The sequence below is a fragment of the Mya arenaria genome, chromosome 15 (genome assembly GCF_026914265.1).
Source record: "Mya arenaria isolate MELC-2E11 chromosome 15, ASM2691426v1".
NCBI classification, from domain to species: Eukaryota; Metazoa; Mollusca; class Bivalvia; order Myida; family Myidae; genus Mya; species Mya arenaria.
Window position 1 is genome coordinate 13,040,565 of NC_069136.1, and position 20,475 is coordinate 13,061,039.

Genomic DNA, 20,475 nt, shown 5'->3' on the forward strand with positions numbered 1-20,475 from the left:
TTTGTTTCATTTCTAATCAGTGTACCGTTTAATGTGACCTTCATGTGTCTGTTTTTGTTGGGAATAACGCTTGACATTCACTAGTTTTCTGACTATTTTCAATTCGTATACATGGCATTTCATTGACAACCTACATGTAGATGTATTTACAGACATAAATTCCAGCGAAAGCAAGAAGAAATATGTATTAAAAAGGCATACAACACACATTGCGAGAACAGTAAAATTCATAAAGCATTTTAGAAACAATTTTTAAAGTTGAATTTTAAGATAGCTTACAATGTTTGACCACCAAAAGTAATGAAAATAAGCAAGACAATGGTCTAAACAAAATATGCATATGGATAAATTTGATGAAAAGTAGAGGGTACTTTTCAATATCGTAGTAAAAAATTATGAAATTTTCATGAAGTTGAAAATATTTACCAAGATGTTTTATGAATACGGCAACTGGTCCGGATAAAGCTTTACTCATAACAAGAGATATAATCACACAAATGTTCATACCAGGGTTATGGGACTCGGCAAGCTTGCCAACTATACTGGAGACACATTTTGCAGCAATATTCTCATGCCGGAGACTTTTGTGGGTTTGGCCCAGGCACTCGGCTAATCTGCTGTAACCATCTTCTACATTATCTTCACTTAACTGGAAAGGAGTTGAAACATTGTTGAACAGTTTTCAAGGTATATTCTCCCAGTTGATTGTTAACTACCTTTCTGCATATTAGGTGTTTGGAATGTATAGATTGATATAAAAAATGACATTGCCAGAATGATATACACATGTAACATCATTTTTATGGGGTTCAAATACACCTTTTTCGGAGTATTTTGATTTTATTGCAATTTTTTTTTTTTTTTTTACATAGCTCATGTTGTGTGTCGAACAATGTGAAAATGAAAAGAAAGAAACATAGAAATAGTTTTATAATTATGTCTTGACATTTTCATACTCCCAGGATCTTGAAATTTATATAATTGGATTTGTATGAAAAATACAAAATTTACAATACCTCAATGTTTTTGAGTAACTCATGCTTAATGTAAGAGCTAATAAAGATATTTTGAAACTGTTCACCTTTATATTTCCCTGAGTATAGAGATCATCACAGATATCACAGGCTTGTGCTTTTTTTGGCTTGTTCGATTGGCTGCCTTGATATTGAGGCTGCTGTCTGCTTCCTTCTGATTGGCTGCTTGCAGAAGGAGGCTTGCCTCTGGTCCCTGATTGGTTGGCTTGTTTTGATGAATGCTGGGATGGTAGGAATTTTGATATATTTTCTGAAAATGAAAAAGAGGAAAAATACATGAATACACTTTTGAAAAATGTTTTCTGTATACAATATATGTGAATTACAATGTTGTGATATTTTTCAGTAACAATTCAAGGTTTAAATACAAGAGCCGTCGTAAGACAGCGCGCTCGACTATGCCGCTTTGACTTAGAATACAATAACGAGTCAATAATACCAAGTTTGGTCTCTTTATGTCAAACATAACTAAAATTATTCGATACATAAGGTGACTTTGATGCTGCCCTCCCACCAGCCCGCCCAAACAATGAAGCAAGTCATTCAAATAACTTGATTTCCCATTATGAAAATGTGGTTAAGAATATACAAATATGCCTTTCAAAGGAAATTTAAAAAAATAAAAAAAACAAGCATTTTCAGTGAAAAGATATCCCCCGCCAACGATGGCTTGTTTGTGCTTGATGGCTTGAAGGTTAAAAAAAATCTCAGAAAGAATAAGATAAGCACATTGGTTTATCCCTTTCCGAGCCAAATTATAAAATATCGACCGGGACTACTTTATGATAAAAATTTTTAACGAAATAAATCAGAGGGATGATTAAATAAAACTGCCTTTTCCGAAACTGCTTACTCAGAAACATCAATCATTGCAAAATAGTACGAAATAGTTGAGATAAAAATGTAGCCGTAGAAATTCACCGAAGAAGTTCATTACAGGATGTTGTTTCATATAACATTCAAGTTTCATTAAATTCTAGCAGCTAGTTACTGAGAAACAGCTGCAAACAATGATTTTTTAATAAATCAAGGGCAATAACTCTAAGGAAAATTGACCAATCCAAAAGAAAAATAGACAGGCATGACATCACAGTATGTTGGTTCTGATTTATTCCAAGTGTCATGAAATTCTACTAGCTAGTTGCATAGAAAAGGCTGCAAACATGGATCTTTTAATAAATCAAGGGCAAATAACTCATATAGAAATTACACAATCCAAAATATAAATAAACAGGCATCATCGCAGTATGTTGGTTCATATTTATTTCAAGTTTCAAGATTTCTACCAACTAGTTACTGAGAAATGGCTGTAAATGAGAGTTTCTCAAAAAATCAAGGGCAATAACTCCAAGTACAATTGACCAATCCAAAAAAAATGAACAGGCATCATCCCAGTATAGTAATTCATATTTATTTTAAGTTTCATGAAATTCTGCCAGCTAGTAACTGAGAAATGGCTGTGAATGTGCATTTTTCAAAAAATCAAGGGCAATAACTCAGCTTCAAACCAGTCAATGATTTCATCAAGGAAGACATTTTGATTTATTTTCATAAACATTAAACCAGATATAATGCCTCTAGTATGTTCCCATGATAATTTCAGGATTTGACCTAGTGACCTAGTTTTGGACACCATGTGACCCACTTTTATAATGCGGTGAGATTTGAACAAGGGTAACATTCTGTCCAAGTTGAACATAATTTGACCAAAAAAATTACTAAGCGACCTGTGATCACTTGTGACCAAGTTTTAAATTTGTCTAAGAGCTCATCAAGGGATATTGGCCCAAATAAAACGTCTCTAATGTGTTCCAAAGATTTTTTTTAAGAAGTTTTAACCTAGTGACCTAGTTTTTGACACCATGTGATCCACCTTGCCAAGCATTAGAAACATGACCAAGGGGATCATTCTGACCAACATTATCATACCAGTCCTTAACAAGATATGGTAAAGATAGTGAGTTTGATGGATTGATGGGCAACGCCATAACAATATTTCCCTCCTAAAAACTTCAAATTAATGATATGCTTGAAAAAGGATCAGGAATCATGTATCTCCTTTCTAGATCATCATCATCACTATCGTCATGGTCATTGCCACCGCCACCACCACCACCACTACCACCACCACCACCACATCGTCGTTGTCTTTGCCGTCATCGTCATCATCATAAAAATAATCATCATCATCACACAACCATTCTGGAATATCTTATAACATGAGACTTCAAATCCCACCTTTGTAGAAGGCCTTCCGCAACAGTTCCCTGTTCTGATATTCCTCTGGGGGCAGGTACTCTATAGCCAGATGAGAGTAATGGTTGCGAACTCTGGGGTCCACTTCATGCTGGAGCAACAGGACTAACGTCTCTTGTCTGAAATCAATGTTACCATAAGCTTCAAGGCTGGATGGAAAGATTGATTGATGGAAGGAATGACATTTTGATAATGATCATGAATTTATATAAATATCTGGTTTTGTTCATCATAGGCATTGTATTGCTATTATTATATTCACATTGTGGGTCTAATATGCTTATATGACATGCATATATCAATATATTTCAGATATTAAATCTCAAACCTGAAAATACCTTTTTGAATGTACCCATCAACTCTTTGTTCTAGTGAAGCAATATGTAGCTTTGTGTTACCATAGAGATCTAGCTCATTTGGAGACATTTATATCAGTCATTTAGGCCAATCAAACTTGGCTACTCAACTGAAGTCCAAATATACATGTATGTGCATCTTTAAAGGAACTCATTTTTTGTGTGTGTGTGAAATGAGAATAAAATGCTAGTAGCATAGATATAACATTTACAAAAGTTGAAATCAGCTCTATTTTTAGTAATTATTTAAAAAATTAAAAAAGATGCTCTATTCTGCTAAAAAAAATTAGTAACCCTATTGAAAATGTGTATCTGGCAGTTGCTGTTTGGTCTTTGTTCATGAAAGTCAGTAAAACAACCAAATTTCAACAATTTAAAAATAAAAAATGGCCAACATAAATTCTGTGAATGCATCCCTTCAAACCTTAATAAAGACACTATACCTTTTGTTTCTATCCACCCCTCTCTCAAGAGCAGCAGTATGTAGCACGGTGTTTCCATGGTTATCTAGCTTGTGTTGGTCCATATTGCCACGACCACAATACTGATGGACAAGATACTGCAGGAACTTTGTGCTCACACCTCCAAATGCAGAAAATTTAACATTAATATTGAGACTTGTCCCATACATACACAATCATTCCACCGCTCTTTCTTGGCATCTCATGGGTCAAATGGTCTGACCCATTCCCAAAGGCAACTTTTTAATTCATGCAGTATTCCCAGTTTTGACATGTTATTTGCCAATTCAAAGATATAATATTCCCAGTGGCAAAACTCTTTAATTCATGCAGAATTCCCAGTTTTGATAGTTATTTCCCATTTCAATGATCTAATATTCCCAATGGCAAAATCCTTTTGATTCATGCAGAGTTCCTAGTTTTGACAAGCTATGTCCCAATTGCAAAGATATAACTTTCCCAGAGGCAAAATTCTTTTAATACATGCATAATTCCCTATTTTGACAGTTTATTTCCCATTTCAATGATCTAACATTCCCAGAGGCAAAATTCTTTTAATACATGCATAATTCCCAGTTTTGACAGTTTATTTCCCATTTCAATGATCTAACATTTCCAGTGGCAAATTCCATTTAATTCATGCAGCTATTCCCAGTTTTGAAAAGTTATTTCCCATTTCAAAGATATAATGTATCAAATTTCCCAATTTTTGGATCACATTGGCCTCAAAAAATCCTGCATTCAATGGATTGGGAGAACATTATTTGAAATATGAAAAGCTTGGGCTGCCATGCAGAAGCTTTGTGAATTTGTTTTTTTAGTTTATTTTCATTTCAACTGCTCACCAACAAGTAAGATTGATCTGATAAAATATATTCCCATAAGGGAAATGTGATCCAGAAAATAGCGTACGGATATGTGTCCCTTTATGTATCATGAGATTGTCCATCTAACTAAAGGAGGAATATCATCAAATAATGAACAACAGTAGAAAAATTGTACAGGCAAAATGCTTGCTAACGGTTAGTGTGATGTGTGCAGATATGTGTCCACTTTCTCTGTCCAGATTGTCCAACTGTCTGACCCAGACTCAAAGAGAAATCTTATTAACTAATGAATAACAGTAGAAAAATTGTACAGACAAAACGAGTTATACTCACCAACAAGGAGTGTGATCCGGACAACAGCATGCAGATATGTGTCACCATTCACCAGTGAGATTGTCCTTCTGTCCGATCCACACTCAAGGAGAAATCTCATCAGGTCCACACCCCATGCATGCCGCTGGAATCAGGGTATAGAATACTAGAATTCCACATATCTAATGTGTCACACAGAGGTTCTAAGGGTCAAAGTCAGTAGGCTTTGTTTGTGGCACAAACATCCTCATAATCAGGCAAACCCTCTTCAACATTCACAGTCTTTCTTACTCACTTATGCTTTTCTACGTCACACAGTGGTTTAAGAGACATGCAAGGTCCCTTGTCTGATAAGCTTTTATAAACGATCACCAACTTTCTCTCATCTTCAGCCTTTCCCTTATATGCTCATGAAATTTTTATTGGTATAAATTGTTTCCCAAACTGAAGAAGTTTGATATTTAAAATGAAATTATTTCATCATCAAACATGGGTTCAAATGACCTTCACTCACCTTGAGTCTTTCAAGGTTACACAGAGGTTTAAGGGTCAAGGTCAGATGAGGTTGTTTGCGCTGCCCAACGTCATACTGATGAAAGGCGACAGCCCCAAGGTCCCAGTTGCCCTTGGTTACTAGCTCGTAACATGCCTGGGCCCAAACATGACCCTCACCACGGGGTATCTCTTCCACTCGCCTTCTACCTGAGCCGGAAACATAAATACAGAGTGCAAATGAAGCAATCAGTGTGAAATATTTCTCTTAACAAAAGCCCAGAAATTATCATTTTTATAAGTTAGTATATGGCAACAATTTTTTTTGTTTTTTTTCCCTCAATTATGTTCTGTTTTTTTTTTTATATTGGCTATGACACTTCCATATTTTTACTTTATGACTAAGATCTTTAATCAAATATGCCCCTGATCTCTGAACTGCTTTATAAAGGACCTCAATCATTAGTGATGTCTCTCAAAATACCAATCTCAAGTCACCTGTTTTTGTTATCACAATACATGTATCTGAATCCTGAATTGCCTATTAGAAGTCCACAAAAATTAGTGACAGCTTTATCAATCTCCAGTTAATTTTTGTAATGGTTATTCTATTACCTGGAATGTAAGAGCAGACACTTGTCATCTCCACAAGGACTTCAACCTTCACCTTGTCATCTGTTCCACGGTCTACGTCATGGTATGCATTGCCCAGTGCCTTTAATGCCTGCGTGTACTTGCCCAGTCCTGCAAGTGCCCGGCCAACCCTCAAGTGACCCTAGAAGAAAGAAGGTATTTGAACTGAGTTAAAGGGGCTAAACACCATATGATGAAATAGCGAAAAAAAGAAAATTGTCCAAAACTGACATAAACTTGTGCACAATGCATAGAAACTAACTGAAGTACCACATAGTTTACAATTAATTTATTTTTCGCATTTTTTTTTGTATTTTTCCATTTAAAAAGATTACTAGGTATGTCTACCTAGTAAAATTCATTCTAATGCGTGATTGGCTAGATGATGTTATCACATGTTATTACCAAGTTAGGTATATAGCTTAAATATTCCAACGGTTTAGGGTATGCCTTCGTAGCACAGTGGATACAACACTGGACTCCAATTTTGGCGGCACCGGTTTGAGCCCGGTCTCCAACTTGATGTTGTCTTACATTTTGGCATATGTTTTACTATTATGATATCAAAGAGTAAAACATTATAATTAAAAATTGTCCTGAGATTCGTTACAGAACTCTTTTTTTTTTTTTGGTGCCAATCTGGTTTGCAGTCCCTTTAAGTGGTTTCTCTTTATATATGTACTTATATGTTTGAAATGTAGTTAATTCCCACAATGCATCAATGCTTTAGTGGGAATTTGCATTTCCGCTAGGACGAAGATCTACTTTTAAGCGTGCTAAAAAATTAAAACAATCATGAGTTCTACATATAAATTTATCTCAATGCATAATTTAAGGTCACAACATTCCTAAGGAAATACTTAACTTTCAGTAAATTCTGCAACTGCACATGCGGTGTTATCAACTTTTATTATTAAAATCATCTAAAGCCCTACCTTGTGCCAATGTCCATCAAAAGATACACTGTCCATAGCATCAGCATAGGCCAGATCAAACTCTTGCAGCTTAAGGAATGCCTCTGATCTGTTACCATACAACACAGCTATGTCCCTGCAGAGAAAGTATTACAATACACATCACCAACTATCACACATCAACCCATAAACAAGGAATCATCAAAGAAACAACCAAATTTTTACATACAGTACACTCAACGAGTTAGACCCACTTTCCTCGCTCACTCCGAGGGATAAAGTCGATGACCGCGGGTTTCCTCCGAGGGTAAAACTGTTGCCCTCGCTAAAATCCCCCCGAGTTCCTCCGAGTGGCTGGCTTACCGCCGAGTGTAATATGAACGATAGCGTTGAGAATCGTCCGATTTTATGATCCCGCAGTGGAACTCCGAGTCTAATCAGATAAGCAAGAAATCATTCTTGTTAAGAAGTTATTTATTTTTATGCTTATGCACATTGTTAAGCGTAAAAGATTCTTACATGTACCAGCGTTTAATTTGTATTTATGTCCGTAAACGCCAATTGAATATTGTCTTGAATTATAAACATTGAATCATTAAAGTATATCCACTAAGTTATTGCATCATAAAGGAGCCGACTATTTACACGATTCTGAACCATGACCTCTGACGTCAAGCGCGTGATCAATACAATGTAGAATATACTATTTATTATTGGTGGTTAAAAATAGCTATGACGTTTCATGGAATTTTCAACAGAAAACGAGGCAAGAAGGCTTTCAAAACCATGCGCTGTGAACTTTGAACGCGTGTTTGACCTCCTGATTTTCCGAAAATGTGTAACCTAGAATTTCTCGGAAGAAATGTGTTTATCAGTCATTAGCAAAAACACGTTTATAAGATGCATGTGCAACTAGTGAAATACGACCGCATTCTTGTGGTAAGCTAACTTCATGCAAAACGGGCAGAGGAAAAAGAATAATAGCAATTTACTGGAGCCCTCGTATTCGGTTGAAAATTTTAATAAAATAAATATAACATTAGCGTAGATTCTTATCTAGTGTCCGAAGAGTTTCGCGGAGTTAACCCCTCCGCTGAGTTTGTTATTCTTCGGTCGACTGATCACCCTCCAAGAGCCTTAAATTCAAACTCCGAGGAATGCGGACAGTCGATAAAATCATTGTGTTGGCCGCGATAGCAAAAATCCGCGGAGGGAAACGGAAAGTGGGTCTAACTCGTTGAGTGTACTGTACACAACCATCACACATCATCCCATTAACAACCAACTATCATATATTGTCCCATAAACAACCAACCTTCACATATTACCTCATAAACAAACAACCAACCCTCACATTAACAATCAACCTTCACATGTCATCCAATAAACAACCAACCATCACTTAAGCAACCAACCATCATATTTCATCCCATAAGCAACCAACCATCACATCAGAAACCAAACTTCACATATCATCACATAAACATCACCAACGCTCACGTATCAACACATACAAAACCAAGGTTCATGTATCATCACATTAACAAACAACCATTACATATGGCTACTAACAAAAGCACAGCAAGGCAATACAAATGCTTGTTCAATGGCCAAGGGCTGGCTATAACTTCACACACTGTTTAAAGCCAGAATAATGGACGTTGCTACACATACTTTCATTTTGTCACTGCTAATATGTGTGAGTTATAGCCAGCTTAATCATCTTGCACAACACAGTCCAGGACAATGACAATAGTGCTATGTTAATACTTGACTTTTACGTATATGAGTTAAAGAACAAAATGGCCTTCAAAAATAACATCATAGATTAGCAACATGTCACATTGAACTGCTTACCTTTGAGAGAAATTTGTATGAGCGGTCTGTGAACCACAGTTCTTGAAGATATTGATGGCCTCCGAATACAAATGTACAGCATCCTGGGTTTGGCCTTTCTTGAACTGAATATTCCCCTCATCTTTTAGCCGCAAAATCTCTTTAATCGACACATCTAAAAAAAACACATGTAGAGTCATGTTAAGGATATTGTATAACAAAAGCACCATGGAACTAATGAAAACGCTAGTTAATGTTCAACAGAAGTCAGATGTGAAATGGCCTATCTTGCATAGGTTGTTTCCAAAAAAAATCTCGGTATAATTTTAAGATACATATTTTTTCTTCTAATAAACCCCTTTTAAATGACACAAACAAAAAAAGGGGTCACCAGAAATCCCAAATTCCTTACATCATTGTACATCAGTTATTCTAAAGATATTTAAAATCAATATAACAAACATAAATTTTTAGTGATAAACCTTACACCACTTACTAAATAATGCATTAATGAAAAAAATCATTTACTGCATGATTACAAGCTTGTGACAGTGTATTTAATAGCTGAAAATGCACAAATATTAAATGACTGGTGAGTCCTAAATGATTTACAGTAATCAACTCATCTCTTATCGCCCACATGGTAGAGCTACTGTTCTTTATGCAACTTTTTTTCAAATTAAACACAGTATCCTTCATTATAAGAACCATTGTTTTCGATATTAATTCAACCTTTTCGGTAAGTTAAATCAATGGTATTAATTGTGGTACTGCTTATATGGGAGTAAGAGTGCACCTTTTAAAAGATATCAATAGCTAAATGTATGTGGAGATTGTGTGTTACTGAGAGTAAGAGGTAGGTGACATACGGCTAGTTTTCTTGAAGAACAGGTCAAAGATGTGTCCTGGGTATTTGTTGTCCAGATAGTCCACTGGCAACCTCCCCGTGGAGTCCTTCCGCATCACACTGAAACAGGGTGACATTCTTATGCACCAGTCAATTGTAACCACAGCCCCCGGGGGATAGCCGGGGAAATGGGTCGTGTTTTTACCTTCCAGGTGGCCCCGCAGTGCCGGGTGAATGCGGTGTTTTGTCTTCACGCCAAATATAGTGGGAAATTGGCCTTATCTAGGGTCCCTTGGGTGCAGGGGTATTTGACGGGGAGTTTACCAGCAGATCCCCCCCGCAGGGCGGAGATTTTGTCCGGGCTTGGCTGAACCGAAAGTCAAAGTCCCCGCTATTCCCCGGACCTAGGCGGGCCGTGGTTACAAATGACTGGTGCAATACATGTACATACATAATACAGAGGATATTTGTTTGTCTCAGTGTAAGATCATAATATATTTCACAGAGTGAGCACCAAAAGCTATATTTCCAGGAAGTGTAGCCACAAGTGAAATATATACTTTTTGTGCTCATGAGGTGAAATATATTTCGATGTTACAGTGAACCAAAAAGACTCATAATATTTTATGCCTAAAAAGGGATATAAAATGACAGTTGATTGCTGTTTTTTTAGAAAAGCATGCCAAATTGTATTCGAATAAAAGGTAATTTCAGACATGACTTCGTTGAAATTGTGTCCCAGCCCTTTGCCTGCTGACGTTTGATTTGGATTTACGAGCGAGCTAAAATTTAAAAACAGTGAAGAAGTGAAAAATATCAAAATATTACTTCACTGCTTGAAACATTGAAATATCACTTATATTTCACTGATTAATCTCTATCAATGACCGTTAAGTATATAATATAATCTGATTCTAACATTATGGGGGGGCCATCATAGTAACATACGTACAGTCGAAACTCGATGGCTCGATATTCTAGGGACCGGCCAAAATACTTCGAGCCTCGAGAATATCGAGCCAAGCGGGATTGCTTACAGAATGTTTTTTTATTCTTTACAAAAAGTCTTGTTTACCTCGTTTGTTATTGGCTACGCTATCTCCGCAAGAGAAGAGAAGAGTATTTATTGGACATAGTTACGCATCGTAAAATTCGTAACATGACTTATTCGATACATAGAAAATATCATTTGATTTTTTTTATTTATTATAAAAATACATTTATGCGAAAACAAGACACAAGCAATTTTAAACAGTGGGTAACACAAACATAGCTTATAAGTTATATCAAAATGCATTGAAATTTATAGATGGATAGCAATTAGAGACAGAACTTAAAGTGATGACATGTTTATTCAAACTGTTAAACCATTTAATTTTGACAATAATTATAATTAATACCAGTCAAGCAATTTGAATCGATTAGCGCCTTGTGCTAAATGAAGCCAAACAAACAAATCAATGTGTGAGATTCTTAACTGAACCCGCGAAAATGACATCGACCCAAGCAAACAAAATAATGTGTGAAATTCTTACTTGGGACCGCGAAAATGACTTTGAGCGTGGAAAAAAATCGATCCTCAAGATATCGAGCCATCCGATCGAATTTTATATGAACAAAGACTAAAAAAATCAGTTCTTTTAATCTGGTTCGAGCCAACGAGGATATCGAGCCATGAGATATCGAGCCAACGAGTTTCGACTGTATTATTAATTACATTCCATTATTTTCAATCCTTTACCCTTGTTCGCTATGAGATATATATTGAAACAAATAATTAAGCCGGGAAAAGTTGACAAGGGGCCCTATTCAATACTCACCTTAGATTGTAGTTATGTTTAAGACTAGAATCTAAGTGAATTGATTGGCCTGTATATTTTGTTGTAAATGACTAATAGGTTGAGGGGAATTGCTGAGGCATGTCTTAAGATAAGGATAAGATTTATATTGGAATATGGCCCCAGGTCTATTTGAATCTACAGTAACAAGTTACTATTCAATTTCTGACATTAGGTAGGCATTGAACTAAATTTTCCTGTGTACGCTTATAAATAATGTGGTGTAACCCAAGATTAATGTCTCAAAAATTAAATTTTGGTGAAACCAAGTTATTAAAATACTATGTACAATAGCTCAATTTATTATGAGTTCAATGATTACTTTTTCCAAATCAAGGCCTCCAACTTTTGGCCAAAAATCATGTGACGCGACACCAGTAACTAGTAAAATGCGTTTCATTTGAATTTCTTGAACCCATTTTGAGTTATGACCAAGGTTTAAGTTTTTCATAATGCTGCTGAGAACAACAACAACATTAACTAGACATCTATTTTTTTTTTTAAAAGGAATTGTAACAATATTAATTTTTTTAAACAAAAGTACAAATTAAGGAAAGTATGAAAAAAATTCAATCATGTGTTTTTTGTCCAGTTAGAAAACTCTGACAGTTGGGCAGCAAGTATTGCAGATAACTTGGCAAACCTTGTTACTGATTAACACACAGGCCCTCAGGTTGTATTTTTCTTTTATGACTCAAAACACAAGACAGATATTATCATTCTTGAACAGAACTGAACCTAAAACCTCGATCATTCTGATTCATTTTTAAATAATACCAACTAGTGTTTACCTAAGCCCTTTATTGATGAGCATTTCGGTGACCTTTCCTAGGATCTTGGCTCCCGGAAGCGGACGCAGCTTGGTGATAGTGTGGAAAAGGCTGTCTCCAACTTTGTTTTCACTGGCAGACGCTTCAAGAGAGACTTGAATGAGGATTGATTCAAAGAGCCCTGTTCGACCTGAAATAAAACAAACAATAAAATGTTTTCTTTAAAGGCGCACAATAAAAGTTGATCCAAAAATTGTTTTTTAAATTTAATGCATTGTCATGTTTAACTCTTTAGACTTTTTTATGAAAACATTGAACATGATTAAGCACCCTCAGATACCCCCAATACACTTAAGCTATGCTTTGTTGTGTTCAGTGGGCATTTTGGCAAAGAAAATCTTATAATCATGAATAATGGATGAAGCAGTTTCATTGGTTACTCAACGTACAAGATGCTTTCTGGCAAAAGCCAGCTATTGAACTGGGTCTACCTTTTAAGTACAATCACTTTTGAGAGCAGTCAAGACCACGCGGACATGGAGCCAACTGACACTTGATGGTTATTTTATTATATCAAGCATTTCATTGGAAGGAGAGTTGTCTATCTTGTCTCATGCATATTCATTAAAATGAGATTTTGTCATTCAATTGTCCCAAGCACTTATGACGTATCACTGAATGAAGTACCTTGGTTGCTGACGGTGATGATTTAGGTACAGATGAAAAAATATTTATCAAGTTCACAAGCAATTGTTGATGAACACACCGACGATGGACACTGCATTATCACATAAGCTCTTCTGGTCTTTGGCAAGTATAGCTAAAAACCTGAATACACATACCTGTAATCAGCGCAAATCTGACAACAGCGTGAGGCATGGTATCATTGTCATCGACACATAAGCTGCGGAATGTTGCCTGTCCGCCATGGAAATAGACAGATAACAGTGTAGCATCCAGCCAATGGGCAACATGCTTCACTTCCCCACAGGAGCCAAGAAAATCGAAAACGGTACTGCATTTTACATCACGGGTATTGCTGGAACCTGCCACTCCTGAACACAGTTCCTCTATGGTCTCAACTGAAAGAACATCATATATATGATTAAACGCATGCTTTCATAAAAAACATATTCTAATGCACCAAATTCAAAAGAATGTGTTTGTATGCTGGTTCCATTGTAATTAGTCATAGAGATTTAGAATAGTATTTTCTAAATGGCTTAGAACATTACAGAGTTTCAGGCAAATGAGCGCCAAAATGATATTTTTACAATCAAGTCTGTTTCTTCTTAAAACAGGCCATTTCATTGGTTTAAAATGAAGGTCTTAGCTGCAGGATGCCAACCAGACAGGCATTTCCTGTAAATTAAGGTTTATGTTTTGTTTGGCAATCATGCATCAGAACACGAGTGACAATACCTCAATGGTTTTTCTTTGAAACATAAGAATAACTTAGAATGGACAAATTTAGTTAAACTGAAATTTCATGATTCTTGATGGTAAAAATTTACACATTTTCATTTGAGAAAGTTTGACTAGTCAGAAAAACTGAACATAGGGTGTTCAATTACTACAACATATAATTTTTACAAAGCATTAATTATACAGTCAAAACCCGTTGGCTCAAACTCGCTTGGCTTCGATTCCTCATTTGCTAGAACTAGATGTAAAGGGCTGATTTCTTAAAACTGATCAATCCCCCTTGGCTCGAATTTTCCCAAGTCTCGAGGTACTTTCGCCGGTCCCCGGGAGTTTGAGCAAAAGTGTTCGACTGTATAAAGATAGCATTTTCAAAAATACTGAATCTTTTCACCCATTCATTACTTTGACTACAAAGTATGAGAACACATGTAGATGAGAAAAAGCCTTTGAAGAAAAATTACCTATAAGTTTTTTGCCATATCTTGACTTTGTGTCGTAGCCATGACCCATGATAAGAATGGCCATTGAATGCCAGTCCGCTACCAAACTCAGCTTGGCTAATATACCAGGCCATAGCTCTCGATCCAGGAATCGTAGTTGGTTACAACAATGGATTAGCTGTGTCTCTGAAATAAACAATGGATATTGTACGTAGTTTCATTATTGCAACGGTTTCTGCAATTTTTCATATTTAAACCAACCAGATCATAAATTTGAAACCCAGCGTAATATGAAGCGTAAAATGTAATTAAAATTACCCGATCGTTTTCTGATAAATAAATAATGTTTAATTAAATTCTAAACACTGCAAAATTGGCAAGAATCAAAATATTTCCCTGAAAGAAAATCATAAAGCAATCTGGAGAAATGAGACTTGGAACACAGATATGGTGGATAACACATGGACCCATACTTCAATGCGTGAGTCTAGGTTTGAGTTTCAAACTACTTTTCCTAGACTTGAACATATGCAAGGATACACATTATATCAACTGTAACAATATTAAAATGATAAACAGAATTTAAAGCAACACTACAATTCCCTAAATTGGATGTGTCACCGGTCTGAAGCACCCAAAGAATTTCTAGTCGAGTTCACCACTGACCTTGACCTCTGACCTACTGATCCCAAAAACAATAGGGGTCATCTACTGACCTGCATAAACAATACTCATACCTAGTTTAAAGACTTTCTATCATTCAAAAACGAATGTTTGACTAGGAAGTCTGACAAAGTGATCTTTATATATGTTTGCCATGATACCACATGATAAATAACGTCATAAATGATACGTCGGAAGGCAACTTTTTGAAGACTTTAAACAAACAACTTCACTATAATTTCACCAGTTTAAATGAAACATTGCGCACTTTACACCGCTGTCGGAGCCCCACATTTGTTTTTTTCCAGAATTTGATTGGGAGTTTAGTTCCTTCAAACACTTGACAAACCTTTTCACAAAACAGCCGTCTGACGGAGCACTGTCAATATATTATTTTGGAAACAGATTTGTCAAAGTGTTTAATAAAACTAAACACCTTATCAAACTCTGGTGATAAAACGAAGGCGGGGCTCTTTAAGCGGCATAGACTGTCCTTTGCTTCATTTAAAATAATGTAGTAAAAGAAAAGTTATATATGTTTTAAGTCTTCATTTGAAGCAAAATGTACCTTGTGGCGTAGCATGTATGAAATTATTTATCATGTGGTAAACACACACTGTAGCATGTGACACAAAAAGTTATACATACTGGGTATTTGTTTGAGCAGCAGCACGGCCTCCATGAGAAAGTTGACCTTGGTGTCGGTGTTGACTTCAGCTTTTACAAAACCGTCCACATAAGCTGTGAACGCATTCTCCATTCTTCCCATTGTGACTAGAGTCTTGGCATGCCACCAGTGGCCCTGAAGTTAATATTTTAGTTATATTTATCGTGTAAGTTAATCAACTTGAAAATCAACACATAACAGTGTTTTTAGGCCCTTTTTGGGGCCCAAATTCGGCCCCATTCCTCTCCATAAAAGCATATATGTTTCTCCGAACCAGGTAAAATAAGCATATAGCAAATTAAGCCAGTAAGTGCAATTCATGAATATGTCGATAGGTTTGCTGAATAAATGGTTTGACAACATTGCCTTTGATTCATATAATGTTGTCAAAAAATCCCTACCTTATGATATGAATTATCCCACGATATTGCTGCTTTGGCATTGGTCAACGCCTCCTGATACCGAGACAGGGTGAAGTGAACATTCGCGCAGTTACTATACAATATGGCCGCATGCTTATACAGGAGTTTGGACTTCTGGGAAATCTTAATGCCATCGTCGTAATATTTGAGAGCCTTGTCATACTGTTTTGCTTTGAGAGCGTTGTTGCCATCATTCTTGAGATCCTCTATGTCTTTTTTCAACTCTTCAACTGAAATCAAGAAAGAAATAGTAATTAATTTGAATAAATACAATGCTGGCCCTTATTTCTTCAATATATGAAAATCTGCAACTGATTTTTTGTCAGCAATCTTTTATCATTGGGTTGCAGATATTTACGCAAAAACTTGATCTTTCCAAGGCAAAAATAAAAAAGTTGTAAAAATGGTATATCTGTGAGAGTGCAGCTTTAAGCGTAACAAGCTAAAAGTTGAAGTTACTTATTTCATTAAGCCATATTTCTTACTTAATCTTGATATGATTAAGTAAACTTAGTTTAATGTGATTATCATAACAATAATTTCCTTTAAGTTCAAAACCCTGTATTTAAATGTAAATATTACACAAATAATACCTGGACAAAATACCGTAAATGACTGGTTATAGACGCACTTTTTTCCCCTCAGATTTCAATGTAAAACAAGAGATGTTTGTCAAACATTCCCCCCCCCCCAGCCCCATGTTGTCAGGATTATATGGACAATTGAATGAAATATGCATGGACCGAAATGACAACTGATTTGTCAGTGACATTGGATGCCGTTGAGGCAGTTTTAAGATAATGACCATTCAAAGTTTGAGGATAGAGTGTGTTATGACCATGACCTTTGACTCTATGACCTCAAAATCCATAGGAGTCATCAGCTGGTCACCAAAAATCTAAATGTCAAGTTTGAGGGCCATGGACAAGTTATCACACAGACAAGATTTTTTTGTTAAAGGTCACTGTAACCTTGACCATTGACCTGATGACCCATAAAATCATAAGGGGTCATCTACAGGTCAGACACAACACCAAGTCAAGTTTGAGGGCCATGGGTGCAGGCATTGTCAAATTATCACTTGAAACATTTTCGCATTCAAGGTCACTGTGAACTTGACCTTTGACCCAATGACTCAATAAGTGTCATCTCCTGGTCAGGCCCAACTTGCATGTCAAGTTTGATGATCATAGGTTCAGGCATTGTTGAGATATCACTGGGAGAAGATTTGTTAACTTTTTTGTGTTAAAGGTTACTGTGACCTTTACCTTGGCCCGATGACCCCCACAGTCAAGAGGGGTCATCTACTAGTCAGGCCCAACCTTCATGTCAAGTTTGATGACAATAGGTCCAGGAATTATCAAGTTTGCTTTCAAGGTCACTGTGACCTTGACCCCTAAAATCAATAGGGGTCATCTAATGGTCAGGCCCAACCTCCAAGTCAAGTTTGAGGGCCATGGTTGCAGGCATTGTTGAGTTATCACTCGGACAACCTTTTAAGTCACTGTGACCTTGACCTTTGGCCCAATGACCCCTGAAATCAATAGGGGCCATCTACTGGTCAGGCCCAACCTCCGAGGCAAGTTTGATGGCCATGGGTGCAGGCATTGAAGAGCTATTACTTGGACAACCTTTTACCATTCAAGGTCACTGTGACCTTGACCTTTGGCCTGATGACCCCCAAAAACAATGGGGGTCATTTACTGGTCAGGCCCAACCTCCAAGTCAAGTTTGTGGGCCATAGGTGCAGGCATTGTCGAGTTATCACTCGGACAACCTTTTACCATTCAAGGTCACTGTGACCTTGACCTTTAGACCGATGACCCCCTAAAACAATAGGGGTCATCTACTGGTCAGGCCCAACTTCCATATCAAGTTTGATGACCATAGGTCTAGGCATTGTTGACTTATCACTCGGACAAGCTTTAAAATTATTTTACCATTAAAGATCACTGATGAGCCCTAAAATCAATAGGGGTCATCTACTGGTCAGGCCCAACCTTCAGGTCAAGTTTGATGACCATACGTCCCGGAATTGTTGAGTCATCAATCGGACAAGCTTTGGTCTAGCGACAGACCGACCGACATACCGACATGCCTGTGCAAAGCAATATGCATAAAAATGCCTGCGTCTCACAAACAGTAACAAGCTTTTGACAATTTTTTCTGATGACAATTTTCAGCCCAAAATTGACTCTTCAGAGAAATAAATGGTAAAAAAACTAGTTTGTTTAAATTAATGTTGAAATGGATGTCACTCACATCATCTCAATTGAGTTTAAACGGCAGTTGAAGATTGGTATACAGTGTATCGTAAAACGTTTATTTTAATTTTTCATTATTGTACAAATAAAATTATTCAATATTATTTTGTATAAAACGATAATTAAACATGCAAATCAAGAAGCATAGCTGTGCACTGTCGAAAATTTTTTTCTTAAAAATTGTCAGTGGTATGATAAGATGTGAAAAACTCGCACTGCCTTTAAGCAGTTTAACATACCAATAGTACAAACTGTTGCAATAATAGTCTTGTTTTTTCACACTAAAAAAATTGCCTTGTTTTTTTTATACTTTCCTGTAGGTGTTGACATTCTGAGAACAAACACATACAATATAAGGTTTCTGCTTTACGAAACTTTTCATTCTCGACAGGTTATCATTTACAATGCACCGTCAGAAAGAATATTTTGCTTTGTATGAGTATTGCATAACCATCGCCATTTTCACGAAAAAAATAATTTCGTCACTGTCAACAAACATGGTGGCCAATGGTGGCAGATGATTTTAACATTTTTTCAATGCGTCCTATAACCCATGACATAGAACAAAAGAGTTTTCCACAGATTTTTTTGCCTGCGTCTTATAACCACTATCGTTTTATAACAAGTCATTTACAGTAGTGAGCTTAGCATAATCCTGTTTTAAGGGACTAAAGATAAAGTCAATGGCTGAGTCCCAGTATGAAGTTAACTTTATTAAATTACCTGATTTTTTTGTACTATTGAGGAGAAAAGGGTAGGCCTTATCCTCCTCCTTCAGATAGTCTATCGGTTTCTTGTTGTACTTGTTCACAATTGTGGTACTGCACTTACACCGTAGCAAACACTCGAGAACCATCAAACCTGAAAAACAATTTACACATAAGATTGAGGAAAACAAGATCGTCTGAGACTGTATTAGAACACTGACTGGACTGAGTTGTGAGCCGATTATTCAGAACTTCACATTGAAACATATTTAATGTTATGAGCTTCATATTAACATTGACATCAATAAAAGCATTGCACAACAACCACCAACACCCGTTTTTTATTTCCCAATCAAACAAGAGGCATAATTCAATAATTATAAAAGCCAGAGTTATCTGCCTTCCTGGCTACAACATGTGTACAAAGTTTCATCTGAATATTCTCAAAGATTTTAAGTTATGCACAAGGTTGAATTTTTTGCACTATGAGAATGAAGACACGAAGGTTGTCACAACCCAGACTTTTATTTCTTTGAAAAACAGTCATACAAAATAAAAGGCAAGATTTTTTTTTAATACAGAACTAGGACTGGAGGAGGTGATTATTCCTACATATGCACCTCACCAATGTCAGAGTTGGCCTTGTCCAATATGGTAAGTATGTGGAGAGCCGTGTTGCCGTCCGCATTCTGGGCATTCTGTTTGTCTTCATCCAAACTGTCAAGAACTTTGTTCAGCAGATTTAAAGATTCTGTATGGAGATGGAATCAGTTTTACAAACTGTTAACAAACTGTTAATAAATAGCTATACTTTACATAGTCATGATCATATATCATGAAATATTTTGAATATATCTACATTTTAGATAAATTTACTTCACTTAGTGGTCAGCATAATATTTTGTCCAATGTAAAGGCAGTTTTCTTCAAATTTGCCTGCAAATAAATTATTTTTAGTTATACAACAGTTAGCCGTCATTGACTTTAATCAAGTGAAGCGGCAGATATAAACAGTTAGTCAGTAGTTTACATAGTATTATGTGGATCACTATACAAGAAGGCCAAGATGGCCCTACATTGTTCACCTGATCGGACAAAAGGTTCTTAGTTATTGATCGAACAACATACTGGACACCATCTGCCCCCCCCAAAAAACACATAAAAGTTAATAAAAGGATCACCTAAGGAACTTTTCTGTGAAATAATTTAGAAATCAAACGTTTTGAAGAATATTTTACAATGGTAGACACATTGAGAGGCATACAGAGTAAACTAGCTCCACCCCTGACCGAAATGTTTTTTATGAATCGA

The 20,475-nt window shown here is 36.3% G+C and overlaps 1 protein-coding gene across 3 annotated transcripts in view; it reads right to left on the reverse strand.

Annotated features, from left to right (window-relative positions):
• Positions 1-20,475, reverse strand: part of LOC128219718 (TPR and ankyrin repeat-containing protein 1-like) — a 78,409-nt gene that overhangs the window by 38,422 nt on the left and 19,512 nt on the right. For all 3 annotated transcript variants that reach the window (XM_052927653.1, XM_052927651.1, XM_052927652.1), the window contains exons 9-25: positions 19,790-19,915; positions 19,181-19,318; positions 16,173-16,423; positions 15,753-15,906; positions 14,463-14,627; positions 13,419-13,658; positions 12,598-12,766; positions 9,991-10,088; positions 9,143-9,296; positions 7,307-7,421; positions 6,354-6,513; positions 5,761-5,948; positions 5,268-5,391; positions 4,090-4,228; positions 3,273-3,409; positions 1,082-1,284; positions 508-649 (exon numbers count right to left, since the gene is read on the reverse strand). In XM_052927653.1, coding sequence (XP_052783613.1) covers positions 508-649; positions 1,082-1,284; positions 3,273-3,409; positions 4,090-4,228; positions 5,268-5,391; positions 5,761-5,948; positions 6,354-6,513; positions 7,307-7,421; positions 9,143-9,296; positions 9,991-10,088; positions 12,598-12,766; positions 13,419-13,658; positions 14,463-14,627; positions 15,753-15,906; positions 16,173-16,423; positions 19,181-19,318; positions 19,790-19,915 — 2,703 coding nt within the window. The remainder of the gene's footprint in view (positions 1-507; positions 650-1,081; positions 1,285-3,272; positions 3,410-4,089; positions 4,229-5,267; positions 5,392-5,760; positions 5,949-6,353; positions 6,514-7,306; positions 7,422-9,142; positions 9,297-9,990; positions 10,089-12,597; positions 12,767-13,418; positions 13,659-14,462; positions 14,628-15,752; positions 15,907-16,172; positions 16,424-19,180; positions 19,319-19,789; positions 19,916-20,475) is intronic.